This window comes from Colobus angolensis, unplaced genomic scaffold, assembly GCF_000951035.1.
Source record: "Colobus angolensis palliatus isolate OR3802 unplaced genomic scaffold, Cang.pa_1.0 Scaffold5, whole genome shotgun sequence".
Lineage (NCBI taxonomy): Eukaryota > Metazoa > Chordata > Mammalia > Primates > Cercopithecidae > Colobus > Colobus angolensis.
This window is the reverse complement of record NW_012118487.1, coordinates 22,475,783-22,492,593: the sequence shown is the minus strand read 5'-3', so window position 1 is coordinate 22,492,593 and position 16,811 is coordinate 22,475,783. Positions and strand designations below refer to the sequence as shown.

Below are 16,811 nucleotides of genomic sequence, written 5' to 3'. Positions count from 1 at the left end.
AAAAAAAAAAGAATCTTCTTCCTTCTGTCTCTCTACCCTTCTGTCCTCAGTAAAAACATCCTCAGGTTTGTTCCCCTCTTAAATGAAAGTTGCCTACAACAGTGGACCCAACAACCACTTCCTTGAGTAGACTCAAGGAAGGAGGACTCTCTCTTTTAGGAGCTAAGGAACCTTTCTCAGAAGTTACCCAAACCAGATCAAAACTGGAAGGCCAATGCAGTTAACATGTTGGCCTTAGAATTGCTGTAGAACTGGAGAGTTACATGCTGTGACCATCATAGAGAGTGGCTGGTGGGGCACCTGGGTCAGCTTGCCAAACTGAAAATGCCTGTGTGTCAGTAACTGCTTTGTAACCCAAGAAGAAAAAGGTGGTAGTGATTAGAGTAGATGACAAGTGGAACTTGCAAAGTAATGGAATAAAATTTATTTATTAAACATAGCTATAAATTTGTTATTTATTTCTGAGGGTTTCAGCACAGAGTTTCTGTGTTACGCTTTTATGTTTCTTTTTTTCCCAGATGTTTTGTGTGCTAAATAAGTGAAATTAGAATCATAGAATTTTAAAAATGAAATGAATTTTAGCATTTTTCTTTTTAAACCTATTCACTTTTCATTTATTCATTGGATAAATTCATTTTACAGTGGATAAGTGAAGTTACCAGTTTATGTTGGGCTTCAGGAGTCCTGATTAAAGGCCCTTGAGATGGAATTTTTTTTTTTTTTTTTGAGATGGAGTCTCGCTCTGTCACCAAGCTGGAGTGCAGTGACACGATCTCAGCTCTCTGCAACCTCCGTCTCCTGGGTTCAAACGATTCTCCTGCCTCAGCCTCCTGAGTAGCTGGGACTACAGGCATGCGAGATGGAAATGTTTTTAGCTATATATGTGTTTTTACACTTTCATGATTTGGAGGACTTCCTTTTTTTTCCTCAATAAAAGTAGATATGAGACTGGGTGCAGTGGCTCATGCCTATAATCCCAGTACTTTGGGAGGCCAACGCAGAAGAATCATTTGAGGCTGTGAGTTCAAGGCTGCAGTGAGCTGTGATTACACAATTGCACTTCATCCTGGGCAACAGAGTGAGACTCTGTTTCAAACAAAAAAAGAAAAAGGAGAGATGATGTGGTATTTGCTAGTGAAAGTGCTTAGCTCACCCTGTAATGTATAGTGATGTTCAATAAATGTTTATTGACTGAAATCCTTCATGGCTAGAATATCCATATTTAAGACTAATTTTAAAGTGCCATTAGTTATGTTAAGTAAAAATGCTATATTTTATGTATTTATTAAATTAATTTATTTATTTACTTATTTATTTGTTAGGCGAGACAGAGTCTTGCTCTATCACCCAGGAGTGCAGTGGTGAGGTCTGAGCTCACTGTAACCTCCGCATCCCAGGGTCATGCAATTCTCCTGCCTCAGCCTCCCAAGTAGCTGGGATTACAGGCTTGTACCAGCATGCCTGGCTAATTTTTGTATTTTTTTAGAGACAGGGTTTCGCCATGTTGGCCAGGCTGATGTTGGACACCTGACCTCACGTGATCCACCCACCTCGGCCTCCCAAAGCACTGGGATTACAGGCGTGAGTCCCTGCGCCCAGCCAAAATGCTACATTTGAAATTGGCACTTGATTTACTTTTTATTCATCTAGTCATTTATTTATCCAACCAGTATTTATTGGGTATCTACGAGATGTCAGACATGTTATACAGAGATAAGAAAGGCTTCATCCCTGTTCTCAATGAACTTAAGAATTCAGAGGAGGAGAACTAGGTAAAGAGTTGATTATGACAGAGTGGATTTGCATGAGTTACCCAACTGTACCTAGAGTGAGAGTGTTAATCCAGCCTTGGGCCACCAACAGATAAGGCTACCTAGAGAGGTTCCAGTGGAGATTAGCCTGGGAAATGAGTGGGTGGGGAGACAGAGAGGACAGTGTTCAACAGGAGCATCAGGGGTAAGACATTGCCTGGTGTCTGTAGAAAACAACAAACAGCTTCTCATTAATGTATTTCAAGTTTAGAAATGGCGGCAGGGAGAGAGAGAAGGCTGGATAATGAATCAGGGGCTGGACATGTGTGCTTGGACTGGGAGAAACCAAAGGATTTTTGAACTCCATGCTCAGATTTGTGGAGTCAGTACTGGAGGCAGGAAAAGAATTAGGAGGTGGCTCCATTGGTGTTAGCAAGAGATGATAGGACCCCCAATGGCGAGAAGGTGAGAAGATTTATTTGAGATCTATCCAAGGTTAATTCTGCAAGTTTTGGTGAACTGTGGGATTGGTGGGTAAGGAAGAGGAGAGAGTCAAGGATGACTGTCACTTAGGTTTTTAGTATAGGTGTTTGTATGGGTTGCATAATGTACTTTCAGAGTTCTGATATAACTTCAGAGTTATGTGATCAAAACATAAACAAGAAATATAATCTCTATAGAGATTATGGGAGGTTACAAATGGTAAGGATAAACTATGTACAGTATCATTGGATAGCCTAGCTTTTTTTCTGTTTGTTTTAAATCCGACAAAGTCTTGCTATGTTGCCCAGGCTAGTCTTGAACTCCTGGGCTCAAGTGATTCTCCTGCTTCAGTCTCCCTAGTAGCTGGGATTACAGGAGTGAGCCACAGCACCTGACTCTCCTTGGATAGTTTTTAAAATGCATTATCAATCATAAATCTCACAAAGCCATGCCGTTTAAATATTGCCTCTGAAAACACAGCAAAGGGCAAAAACTAAGGTAATATGTAACTACTGGAATTAGATATAAATAACTTTTACAATTCTCTTTAGTATGTGCTTTGATTCATAGTAATTAGAATTTTTAAACCATTAATGCAGTCATGGGCAAGTTTTTTGTTTTTCTTACTGTTCTTGTAAATTAATATAAAAATATTAAAATGTTTTCAAAACAGTACATAATTGAGATTGAATTTATTGGAAGCAGATATAGTTTTCTGGGGAGAAAAATAATCTTAAAAATGGCAAATGTTTGAATTAGCAAAATGCATCATATAGCAATACCTTAAAAACTGTAATATTAAAAACTGTTTGGCAGAGAACTAATTATTTTTCAGCTATACGTGTAAATTAAAGTCCCACTTGGTTTTGTCTAAGGTGAGTCCCATTTAACTGAGTACTGGCTGTTTGGCTTTGGGCTCATGTGGCCCCAGGCCTTGAAGGGCTTCGCGTATTATTAGGGCCCTGTAGGTGAATCAGTTATGGGCTTTGTCTAAAGTCCAGGTGGGAATCACCAGAATGTCTTAACTTTTGGCACAAAAGAGTCTTCAGTTTATACAAACCCCAACTATCCACAGGATCCAGCAAAGAATAGAATAGGGGAAGGTGCCTTATATGTGGCTGAAGACTTGTTTTTCTGTATTCCTTGACCCTCCTTGTTCCCCCTTTCTGTAAGCAGGGAAAAAACATTTCCTGCAGCACCGGACATACAACTCAGTCCCTTTTCATCCTGCTATGTAGGTATAGGTACATCTTTCTCATTAACTCTCCTACTTCCCTTGTAGGAAAGAGATGTTTTTCTTCTGGGAAGAGATGTTTTTCTTCCTGGGATGTTTTTCTTCCTGGGAAGTAGCAGGGTGGTTTTTGGGATATTTTAGCTCTGAGGTGAACAGCTTCTTTCTGAGATCTTGTCAGAGATAATCTCCAGGGAAGCACACAGTTAAATGTACACGACGATTGTTATTTCTCTCCTCCCAGGGTTTGTGTTTACAAAGGAATTTTGTGTAATTATGATTTCCCATAGACTTTTCTGATGGTTTATGGTCGCTGACAGTGCATTGTATCTGAAAAAGAAGCGAGCTTTCAAGAAATCTTGAGGCAGTGTTGTTTTAATAAGAGACGCTGGGTTAAAGTGAAGGTAATGAAGGCACGTTCTCATGCTTCTTTTATCTTTAAAACTTAGTGAATTCTAGAGCCAAATCTTTTTTGCCCATGGCCCTCAGCATTATTCTTGGACTGTCCTTTTAATTTTTAATTGAATCCCTCCCCACCCCCATTCAGTTGCTTGTGTCTCCAAGTATCATGGTTCACTTACCTTGTCCACACCTAGGTGCTTAAACTTGCCTCCTGCTCTCCCCAAGTCTGCCTGGCTTAGGGACCATCCCTTCTCTTTTCTCTTTCCGTATTTCTTTTCCACAAGTGGGTATTAGGAAGAAAGTCTTGTACTGTTTTTTTACAGGCAGTTTTGTAGAAGGATACCTGGTTTTAGTAATAAAGCTGGTATGGAAATGACTTCAGCGTGAAGTTGCTGCAGATGACAAACAGGAACTGAATCTGAGCTAGCAGATCTCTGTAACAAGCTTTGTTATTGACTAACCCTTTGTTGTTATTGTGATCCCTGTTATGCCTTGCATTTTCTCAGCATCATAAGTCATTTGTTTTCTCCTTGTCTCCGGAGTGAGGGTTGTGACCTCTCACTGAGGGTGGAGCCTCTGTGTCTGGTGCAGGCTATGCATGCCCCTGCAGGCATTTGTGTGTTTGTTGAAGGAGTAATGCTAACCAGGTGGGTGCTTTTTAGCAGCGGTTCATTGCTATTAGCCAAAGGCAGTAACATCGTTACTCTTCTAGTCATGACTAGAAGTCCATGAAGACAATAAATGCCCAAAAGCAGGGACAGCCTCAGCTACTGATCCTGTAGCCACACGAATAGTTCATGCAGCTGGACATATGGCACATTCATTGTTGTGATACGATTTTGAGGTACAAGCGGGTAACAAAAGTACATTTTATGATTTGCTCAGGTAAGCTTTGGAAGAGGAAGGTGAGTGTTTTCGGCCTGCAAAAAGTGGCTGATTATGCTGCCCATTGAATACCGTGAGTGGCAAGAAGGTGTATCAATCCGTATTGGCATTGGAACTTCCACAGTAGCGTCTTGCTGTAACATCACTCATATTCCTTTGTGTTTTAGGTGAGATGAGTGAGAGCCGAGCAAAGAGAGTTAGAATAAAAGAGGTAGATGGCTGGACTCTGAGGATGCTAATTGATTACGTTTACACTGCAGAAATTCAGGTTACAGAAGAAAATGTACAGGTAAGAGTAAACACTTCACACCATCTAGCTATTTATGCATACAGTTTTTTTAATAAAAAAAAGCATACCCACACAGTATACATTTTGCACCAAAATAATGGGATTCATTGTGAAAATTGTAATTCTAAAAAATATTTGGAATGATTGCATCTTTTTAGTAATGTTTCTGAGTTCAGTATCTTTTATATTCTTTAAGATCTAAGATACAAATCCTTTAGTTCTCTGAATGATACTTGTTCTTTCATGAAAACACTGTCATATTCTTTTATAACTGTTGATTGATGCTGCCCACAGTTTTTCTTTATTCCTTGGAAGGGTATAGTCTACAAAGAATGTTTTTGACTGCCGATATTCTTTATCTCTGCCTTTTTTTTTTTTTTTTTTTGATACACGATCTTGCTCTGTCTCTCAGGGTGCAGTGTAGTGGCTTGATCATGGATCATGCAGCCTCGACCTCCTAGACTCAAGCAGTCTTCCTGCCACAGCCTCCCAAGTAGCTGCGACTACAGGCATGTGCCACTGTGCGCAGCCAGTTTTCTTATTTTTTGGTAGAGAGGTCTCACTGTGTTCTCCAGGCTGATCTCAAACTCTTGGACTTCAAGTGATCCACCCTCTTCAGCCTCCCAAAGTGTTGTGATTATAGTTGTGAACCTCCATATGCCCAGCCTATTCTTTGTTTCACTATTTGAGCATCCTCTTTAAGTGATTCTGGAGTTTAGCTAAAAGTTGACATTGCATCTTATTTCCTGTAAAGAACAAATGTTTCATGTGTGTTACATAAATGTTTAAATAATACAGATGGATGTGGAGTAAAAGGTGAAAATCCCTCTTTAGAAAACTGCCCTTCTCTTTGAACCTACTCCAGTCCACATACACTGATTCACTTCTTCTTCCCTAGAGGGTAGCTTCTGTTATCTACTGTGAATCCCTTCAGACCATTTTCCATGTGTTTATTCACACACATGTACACATAGATTTTTTACATAAGAAATACTATACTTGTTCTGAAATTTGCTTTTTGAACTGAGCAGTGTCTTAGGGGTCTTTACACATTAATGTGTATGGGTCTAACTCATGTTAATCAGCTATATATATGTATGATTTTTCACCTTTATATAAACAGTGCAATGAATGGACAGTTTTACATTTGCATACCCAAACTTTATAAGCTGGATTCCTCAAAATGGAATTGGTGAATCAAAGAGTACATGCGTATATTAATTTTTTGATAGTGATGCCAAATTGCCATCTGAAAGTGTGTGTTTATTTATATTCCTTCTAACAGGGACACTGTGTTTTAAGGACAACAAAAATAACTAGGGCTAAATTCTTAAGAAATAATCTTTAAATTCTGCTTACACAAATAGGAAGTTGTTGGCTTAATCCTTATCCCTGCTAGCTAGTTGAAATATGCTAGAAAATGAATTTGGAGATTGAAATCTTTGCACTTTTTAAGACATGCTATCGATTGTTCCATGTGAAATATTGGCAGTAGTAAGGTCTCCTGGTGATCTTTCCCAGATGGCCTCATTAGCCTTTGCTTGGAAGTTCCAGTTATGAGGTAAGGCATTTGAAAAACCCTGGTCAATATTGGAGATGTTTCTAAATGTATGCATCAGATGCCAGATGAATTTTTTTTTAACATAGAAGAAAGTGTTTGGTATATGTCATGAGATCACTGTGGTAATATGTCATCTCATTCTTGTCTTTTAGGTACATTTAAACTATTCACTAGATTCTGGGGCATTATTTTCAGCAGGAGTTTATCTTGGTTTCTTTTTGTTCATTCCGTTTATTCATTTTAGCGCATAGGCCTCATTATACCCTTATATTTGACCTTCAGCAATTGAATTACTGATTTCTTTGATTCACAATGGACCACATGGGAGAAAATTGAGAAAAATCATTTAGGCATTAGAGACAAAACTTTGTGAATTCAGACCTGAATGTTGTTTGTAGTAGTTCTTGTGGTGGGGTCATGGGCCTATTAGGAGTTAGAAGAACGCCTCTCATGTTTCTTTTAATAACTGTCATGTTCCAGTCCTGAAATATTAGTCATCACAGCCTTTCAGAAAACTCTTGCCATGCTAATTTGCCTCTTGTATATATTGCTTAGCTTTTAGAATATGCAGGAATACATTCTAAGAGTTACATTTGGCAGGCTTATTAGATGCTTAATATTTGTATAGTTTCATTTTGTTTTTAAGAGGGGGAGGGATATCTCTTCAGCATAGGGCTATCCTGGTTTGTAAAGCTTTCTTTTATTTTCGATTGAAAAATACTTGTTTTGGAAAAGGCAGTTGAGAAATAAATTTGATTAAAAATAGCTACTTTTTCCATAACATGTGTTTTTCAGTGAAAAAAAAATAAGACTATACCATATCAAGATACACCGGACTCCTCTTTCCTGTTTTATATGTTTTTTGTCAATCTGTGTTTTGTTAAACCTTTCTTGTGAGGTGCTGTCCACCTTAAAAAAGCAGTGTGGTGAAAAAAGCAGTATGGTGGAGGTGTCTGGTGTTATTAATGTTAAGCTGAAGTCTTAAGTGGCCCTAACTGAAAGCCGTGCTCTGAATTTATATGCCCTGAAGGTGCTGACAGTGGGAACAGAAGTTTCTGTAATTCAAATGTTTCTTGGTGGTGGTATATTTTTCTCACTAGACCTAGACTCAAATCTTTTACCAGGTGACCTCCCTTTTGTAAGTTTCTGTTTTAGTAATAAAATACAGTATTGGGCTAGAAAGTGTTTTTGGGATTGCATGTTTTGATGTAGAATCATTGTGCCGTAGAATGCTGAGGTCCAGCCATCTGTTGGCAGTCAGTTGGCGACAGAACAGGGCTCTAACCCTGTTTTCCCAGATTACTAGTTTAGGGTCTCTTCCATGATGCCGTACAGTCTCCTTATTACACTAACTTTAAACAATATGATAGCTATTTGAAATGAAAGTTGTTAACTTGGAGTCAGAATGAGGGACTGAGTAATTTAAAAAATTAACTCCAAAGAAGGGACTACTGTTACTATAGTCCCTTCTGATTTATACAAGCAATAGGGCTTTAATTCTCGGCCATTCCAGGTCTCCTAGCTTTTTGTGTGTTTGTGTATGTTGCTGCTGTTGTTTTTTTGTTTGTTTAGGTTTTTAAACTTTGGCTTTAAGTTTGGATATTTGGTTTTATTTATGGCAAAATTGGAGGATAATTTGAGCTAAATGAATTTACAGTTTTTTTTTTAAAGGGAATTAAAAGGAGAACCAATATTTTACCTATGACTACACTTGTAATTCAGCTTTTTTGGTGGTGGTTGTTGAGAGAATTAAAATTTAACTTGTGTCTAGAGTTTCAAAGCAAACTTTATGAACTGCATAAATCTGGGAAATAGAGAAAATACAGCCAAAGGCTATTGAAAAGTATGCTCTTGGACATTTGGTGGTTATGGACACCTTTGAGAATCTGATGAAAAACTGTCAACCCTTTCCTAAGGAAAGGGCACATTAGCTTATCTACACAAAGTTTTGCATACGTTTTCAATACACTTTCAGAGAATCCGTGTACCTTGCTGCTTGCCTCACCTTCCACTGTTAAGAATACTTGGCTTTATTTTTAAATTTTTTAATCTTTTTATTTTATTGAGACAGAGTCTTGCGCTTTTGCCCAGGCTGTGGTGTAGTGGTGTGATCTTGGCTCATTGCAACCTCCGCTTCCCAGTTTCAAGCAATTCTCCCGCCTCAGTCTTCTGAGTAGCTGGGACTCCAGACATGCACCACCACATCCGGCTAATTTTTGTATTTTTAGTAGAGATGGGGTTTTGCCATGTTGGCCAGACTGGTCTTGAACTCCTGATCTCAAGCAGTCTGCCCACCTTGGCCTCCCCAAGTGCTGGGATTATAGGCATGAGCCACCACTCCCGGCCAAGAATACTTGTCTTTAGATATAAAAAATACAAATATGTAAGTGCATGTGTGTCTGTGTGTGTGTGTGTGTGTGTGTGTGTGTGTGTGTGTGTATGAAGGATTTTCACATGGGTATATCGCCAGCTATATGCTAAGCATTTTATATGTAGCTCATTTGATGTTTATGCCTCCATGTAAGATAGGTGTTACCCCAATGTGATTGAAGAAATAGGCTTAAGAAGGTTAAATAATTTGCTCAATGTCACACAGCAACTATTAAATTGTCATTAATTAGTATTGCTTACAAAGAGAGTTTATAAATTCAAAAATGTAAATGTCTTTATAACTAAAAAATTTTTTTCATGATCCAAAAATTATTCAAGATATATGCTATGTCATTAGATGTATTAATTAACACTTTTGGAGAATCCTAAAAGATCTTCAACTTCTTAAAGCCTTTACTTCATTGCTAAATTTGTAGTTTTGTTACATGAGTTTGACTTCTCAGCCTTTGGGTATTTGTTTTGGCTTCCTAAAAGTAGGTAAGAGTTTTTCACTTGATGTAAGTGTTAAAAACAAAGGTAATGATGTTAATAAACAGTGCCCATGAAAGTAAATGCTCTCATTCCTCAATTAATATTATGAGTACTCATCTACAGATTCTTTCTGTATTAGAACTTTTATCATCTAGAAGAATTTAAGAAACATCTGATAATTTTGAATGGATGGGTTTTAAAAAGTTCATGAAACATATGTTAGATGAATTGGAATTATTTGAGACAGAAACATCTCTTTAGAAATGAAGCAGAATTTAAATGAGAGTTTTTCAAGGGACATCTAAAATGAATTATTGGTAATAAACAGACTTAATTGTTTAACACAATCTCAGTATAGTAGAAATTCAACGTAGTGTGTCCATTTTATTGGTGGTGTAGGGCAGGTTGTTGTTGTTTTGCTTCAAACCAGAACTGCTGGGAGTATGCTATGTAGATAGTGTTTTACTCTGCATATTCCCAAAAGAAGGACATCACATGAAGGGGCTTACATGGTACCAGGCCTGTTGACATAGTTGAAAAAGCTTTAAATTGGCTTAATAAAAAGCCTGCCAAAGTAGAGAAATCACCAAAACAATACATGTGTACCCTAAATATTTTAACCTCAAACATGTAGGTTTACAATTGTATGCCAGTCTTTGTTTGTAAAACTAAGTATGGTCAGCTGTTTCAAGAGCCGCAGGTCCTTTTTTGCACAAACCACACCATAATCATGCACCAACTATAATTTCCAGGCTTTCTTTTTCTTTTCTTTTTTTTTTTCTAAGTGCACCAAGAACTGAGACACTTGAAAAGAAATCTCAATGCAAAATCTTCTTTGAATTATACAGTTTCTCTTTCATTCCTTCCATGTCTAATTGGATTGAAAACATTTATTTTTTTTCCAGTAACACATTGATCAAGCCACTCCAAAGCAGCCAACTTAGTTTTCATAGAAAGAGCTCTTTTTACATTCACATTTCATTGAATTCATTTACTTAAATTGTGTAATTTCAATAAGTGCAAGTGTCATAAACAGATGTGGGAGCAAATCCAACACATATGAGTTGGTAAAATGCATCCCAGCTGGAGGAGCAGATGTGTGCAAGCACAGTAGAGTGTACTTACTGAGGTCATGGAGAGAATTGGTTCATCAGGTGAGTAGGTAAAGTGGATTTTGGTGAAGAGTGCTTTTGCTTTTTGTATTTCTATATTGTGTGGGTAAACATTGAAATGAAATTTCCATTAGGTGGAGATTTGTTTTAAAAATCTGTCTTAAAAATAAGACACTCCATCAGTTAAACAGTCATTGATGGAATATCTGATAAGTACTCGGTCCGGTCCTGGTGCTACAAAAAAAAAAAAAAAAACAAAGCACAATGAATACAGTATATACTTAGACTGGGTTTGGATCTTGGCTTTGCTGTTTAAATACCATGTGACCTTGCCTGAGTTGCTTAACCTCTGATTGGCATTGGAGCTTGAGCCAGAGATGAATAGGGCTAGGCGTAGGAGCACTGACCTGATGGAGCAAGTACTCAACAAGTATTTTTTGTGTGTTTGTGTTTGTTTGCTTTTTTTGACATTTTCAAAAAAGTAATTTTTAAACTGAAGGTATGCTGGGCACAGTTTCTCACACCTGTGATCCCAGCACTTTTGGAGGGATGCCAAAGGAGGTGGATCACCTGAGCTCAGGAGTTCAAGGCCAGCCTGCCCAACATGGTGAAACCTCATCTCTACTAAAATTACAAAAGTTAGCCAGGCATGGTGGTGCACACTTGTGGTCCCAGCTACTCGTGAGGCTGAGGTAGGAGAATCACTCGAATCTGGGAGGCGGAGGTTGCAGTAAACCAAGATCGTACCACTATACTCCAGCCTGGGCAGCAGAGTGAGATTCCATCTCAAAATAACAACAACAACAAAAAACTGAGGGTGGCATGCAGTCCAAACTGAAATATTTAGAGTTGAGTTACAAATTCAGGTCTGAATGAGATGCTGCAGAGAACCTGGCAGCAGGAGTTTTGTGGTGTTGGTAGTGGTGGTGGCATCTACTGTTAGGCTGATGGCAGTGCCTTTATCCAGGAAGAGCTGCCCTGGGTGAACACTCAAGCCTACAGCTCTTATATTTCTTGCTTGTGAAGAGACTTGATAAGGGCTGGGCAATTGTAATGACCACAACCAAGTAAGTTTGAGATTGTGGAGGGTCTGCATGCCCATAGGAAACTGGGCAGCAAACCCAGGATCTGGGGCTTGTTATGTGGGGCATTAGGAGTCACGCTGTGGCTTGGCAAGCATTAGGGTACTTAGGGGAGCATATCACGTTTAGGGCAGCAAGATTAATGCCAGACTGTAGACACTGATTAGGTGCCCAATAAGCTTTGTGGTATTGGTCAGGATTAGTTTAGGACCGAATTGAACTGCACTTGAAGATCTAAGATTTTTGAGACCTGTAGCTGGATCAGGCCAGATCAGGTATGGATGAAGAACCACTTTACTGCTTTTTATACATGGCTTGCCCTTTACCTTCCCTATATCTAAGCTGTTGAGCTTACCTCTTTATTTTCACTGCCAGTATTGATCCTGATGAATTCCATCTTTCAATCAACAGTTTATTAAATATTTATGGGGTATCTATTCTATGCCAGACACTGTTCCAACCATTGGTGTTACAATGCCAAGCAGGACAGATAAGGTCCCTGTCTTGAAAGGCTTTACATTGTAGAGGAGGGGTAGGGACAAGACAAATAATATACCCATAGATAGAGAAACAGGTGAATTTTACATTATTCCCTGTGGGGGAGTCATTTGAGCAGAGACTTGCATGAAGAGAAGGGAGTGATGGAAAAGTAAAAACAGAGAACATTCCAAGCAGAAAGAGCAAAGGACCTGAGATGTGAATAAGTTTGGCACGTTTTATGGACCAGAAAGAAAAGGACGACTATTATTTGAGCAGACTAAATGATGAGAGAGTGGAGAAAGATGAGATTAGGTTAGAAAGGTAGATAGGTCCAGATAAAGCGGATTTGTAGCCTATGATAAGGAGGTTTGATTTTGTTCCAGTTGTAGTTTGGGCAGGGAATTTATGCTTTAGACAGATTGTTCCCCTTTCCCGTCTGCTAGGTGGAGGATGGACTGTGGGGGCAGTAGAAGAAGTCGGAGGCCCTTTAGATACCTGTTGGGGTAGGCTAAGTGAGAGACTAATGGCTTGGGCCTGGGTTGTTGGCGTGAGATGGTGAACGATAGATTTGGGAGATATTTGGAGGTAGGGCCAATGGAATTTACTAATGGATTTGCATGACGGGATGGAGGAAGGAGAATGATCAAGAATGGCTCCTGCATTTTTGGCGTGAGCAACTGGGTGGATTATAGTGCTATTGTCTGAGATAGTGAAGACATGGGATGAGGACATATATTTGGGGTGGTGGGAATTAATGGTTCTATTTTGGTTGTGTTAACTTTCACCAGTTGGACTTTCCAGTGGAGATGCTGAATAAGTTGGTTCTGTGTTGGGAAGGGGTCAGGTTAGGGAGGTAGATTTGGCATATTGGTGGCAAATTGAAGTGAACGAGGTCACTTTAAGAGGTAGTGTAGACAGAGAAAGGAAGCCAAAGACATAATCTGGGGCATTCCAGATGTTAGATGAGCAGATGAGGGAGATGGAGTACTGGTGTCGTAGGAGGAAAAGCAGGTGTGTGTGGTGTCACAGAATGCAAGTTCTAGAGAAGACGGTGCTTCAAGGAGACAGTGTTTGGCTCTGTCTGATGTTCCTGATAGGTCAAGAAAGTGAATTGAGCCATATCAGTGTAGGTGTCATTGCATTCGTTTGCCTGAGACAGTCCTATTTTATGCCTGTTAATCTGGTGTCTTGTCTGATTAGTGTTTATCTTACTCAGAAATGTTCCGGTGTGGATGATAAATTATATGGTCACACTGGTCATTAGTGACCTTGGGAAAAGCTATTTAGAGGTGACGGTGAGAATGAAAACTGGTTTGGAGTGGACTAAGAATAAGTGGACTCAGAGAGTACCGACAGTTCTTTCAGTGCCTTTTGCTGTGAAAGGGGAGAGAATGTGCTGGCTGAAGGGGATGATGAGTTTAAGGGTGTTTTTGTTTGTTTGTTTAGTTTTGTTTTTTGATGGGTAATATTTTAAAGCATGTTTTTATGTTAGAATAATCTAGTAGAAAAGTGAAAGTTGATGTGATAAAGGGTAGAAAGAAACAAAGGGTATAATTGCAAAAGTGAGAGAGGTTGGCATCCAAAACAAAATGTAGGGGTTTACCTTAGATGGGAACAGGAAAACTCTGTTTGTTAACCAGAGAGAAGGCAGACTGTGTTGTCAGATACAACTTAGTGGCTTGGATGGTGGAAAGGTAGGTATTTTATCAGCTTGCATATAATTATGAAGGCTGTGGCAAGTAATCAGCCAAAAGGAAGATGAGGAAAAGGGATGCTGGAGATTTGAACTAAAGATGATAAATCATTGTCTTGCAAAGGATGAAGGTGAATTTACTAGTGAAGTGTAGTCAAATTGTCAGGTCATATTGGGAGCTCATTTGAGATTTGCAGTCATAAATATCAGGTAGAATGGTTGTGTGATTTTCTTCAGCCATGTTAGACTACTTATACTTAGGTATAGAGATGATAAATGTGTTAGTTAACTATTGCCACAAAAATGCCACAGAACAAAGTATGCCAAAGCTCAGTGGCTTAATAAAAAAATCATTTATTCTTATGGATTTGCAGATTGGCTGAGGATCAACTAATCTAGGCTGAGGTTGGCTGGGTGATTGGCTCTACACCACGTTTTAAAAATTTTTCTGGAATAAGAAGTCTAGAACAAGACTACATGAGTGGGGTAGTTGAGAAAGAATGGAGGAGGAAGTGGTAGTTGGAACTCAGGAAACTGAGATGTTCTATTTGGATGTATATGTCATCAAAAATTGTCAGAAATTGTGGTGGAGAGATTGGTGATTTAGGTTTTAAAAAGTTCTCTCTCTCTTGTGTGTTTGAGTTAGCGTGACGACAACACTCTGGGGTGATTGTAGTACCGTACTAAATCTTTGATTTAGAACCACCTGTTCCATCTTAGTATATTAGACGAAGTTGGCCAAGTAAAAAAAGTCATCTGTAAATGAGTAGGAGTGACTGAGGTGTCATTAGATGGTCCCAATGAGGAAGGTGAGCAGATGTGTGCTTCCAAGGAGTGGGGGTTTTTGGAGAAAGGAGAAAGGAAGTAGCAGTGGGGAGCTGCATCTCTAGGCCTTGGAGCAGCATTTTTGTTTTTCAGGTGTGGATGGTGATCAACTAGTTGGTCAAGAAATAAACTTAGTAGGTCATTATTAGCATTTAAGAGAAAAATTAGAGACAAGAGTAGGAAATGCTATTCAAGCCTAAAGTCTATTTCAGAAGGAAATAGCAGATCCTAGCAAGTCTATATGTTTTGTGAAACTTTGAGTTCTAGGTTTTGAGATAAACAGTCTTACTATGTATTGTGGTCAAAAGAATTGGAAAATTCAGCTGTAAGTTACTTGGAGTGTGAGAGAGAAAAGTTTCATAAATAGTAGAGATGTGACTGAATATATGTTATTGATTATGCATAAATACAGTGATTTTTATGTTATTTGTGTATATATTTTATTTTTCTAGACTATTCTTTAGCATGCATTTCTAGCATGGAAATACCCGATAGATGACTAATAGATGTTGACTGCCTGGATGTCGGGAAGACATAGGTACTCAGTGGTAATCCAGAAAGTATGCTTTGTTTTTTACGCTGGCTCATGGTGCAGGTCCTGGAACAGGGCACAGAGATTCAGATGGACCTGCTTGAGATGGTGAGCGATGAAGGTGACGTCACAGTGGGGGTTAGACATCGCTTGTCCAGTTTATTTCTTGGCTTTGCAGGTCTAGAAACTATTTTGTTAGCTCCTTCAGAATTGATCAGACTTCTGGGAAATAGCTCAGACTAGCCAAAATCAGAACACTAATGCATGAACCATAATGATCTTAAACTAATTTTCAGTGGGGTGACAGGTGTTTCTAGGGACTGTATTTACATTATCCGGTGTACATCATTCTCAGGATCTGGATACCTAAGTGATAGAATTAGTAATCAGAGCATCATTTGGTTAGCAGGGAATCACAAGGAAAGGGAATTTACTTCAAAGGGATAATGGAAAGTCCTATTAAACTGGCATCCCACTGCAAAACATACCTTTCTAGTGATTTGAGTATTGATTACATACTGTGAAATCCAGTATCTGCTTTCCTTTCATGGTACTGGGAAAACTCTGACGAATAATTGACCTTTGGATAACCCATTTCTAAATTTTTTGTAATCTGGTAGTTGTCTTTTTCTGTCCCCAAGCACTTGAGGATGTGCCAAACTCCACCAGACAACAGTGGTTCGTTGACACAGAGATTCTCAACTAGAGGGCAGGGGGCCCTAGTATTTTTAATTCTTATTTATCCCCTTATGGAGATTTAATAATGTGGACCATTTTAAACCTCATGTTAAAAATAGTTTCTTCTGACTGGGTGCAGTGGCTCATGCCTGTAATCCCAGCACTTTGGGAGGCTGAGGTGGGTGGATCACGAGGTCAGGAGATCGAGAGCATCCTGGGTAACACGGTGAAACCCCATCTCTACTAAAAATGCAAAAAATTAGCCGAGTGTGGTGGCGGGCGCCTGTAGTCCCAGCTACTAGGGAGGTTGAGGCAGGAGAATGGCGTGAACCCAGGAGGCAGAGCTTGCAGTGAGCCGAGATCGCCCCACTGCACTCCAGCCTGGGCAACAGAGCGAGACGCCATCTCAAAAAAAAATAAAAAAGTTTCTTCTGACAGAGACTATCACTATATATTTGATTATGTTTTGAGCTTAGTTACAGTCACGTTCCAGATCTGCTCCTCCAACACTGCCCTCCACCCATTTTGAGTGGATGACCATGCTTCGTTTGCAGCCACACATTTAGAAGTTGCCAAGTAGCAAGGAGCTCTGTAGAAAGTTCATCTTCAAGGTGAACAGAAACATCTGCTGAGCAGTTTTTTAAAATGTTAATGACTCCTCAAGATAAAATCATTTGAATTACATGTATAATGCTGCATATTTACATTAATGTGGAACAACTCAGAAAATAATAAGGAGCCGTTAGGTTGGCTTTCTGCTGGTAAACTTCATGGCCCAGTAGACTTTGGCTAATTATCGTATTAAAATTCAGAGCTCAAATCTTAAATTTATTACTGACTTCAAGAAGGGCCTCGGCCGGGCGCGGTGGCTCAAGCCTGTAATCCCAGCACTTTGGGAGGCCGAGACGGGCGGATCACGAGGTCAGGAGATCGAGACCATCCTGG

General features: G+C 39.2%; 1 protein-coding gene across 1 annotated transcript in view; it reads left to right on the top strand.

The window, feature by feature from the left end:
* The window catches only part of KLHL2 (kelch-like family member 2), a 122,001-nt gene that overhangs the window by 26,061 nt on the left and 79,129 nt on the right, over window positions 1-16,811 (top strand). Inside the window, 1 exon segment of the mRNA XM_011959671.1 lies at window positions 4,920-5,041. Coding sequence (XP_011815061.1) covers window positions 4,920-5,041 — 122 coding nt within the window.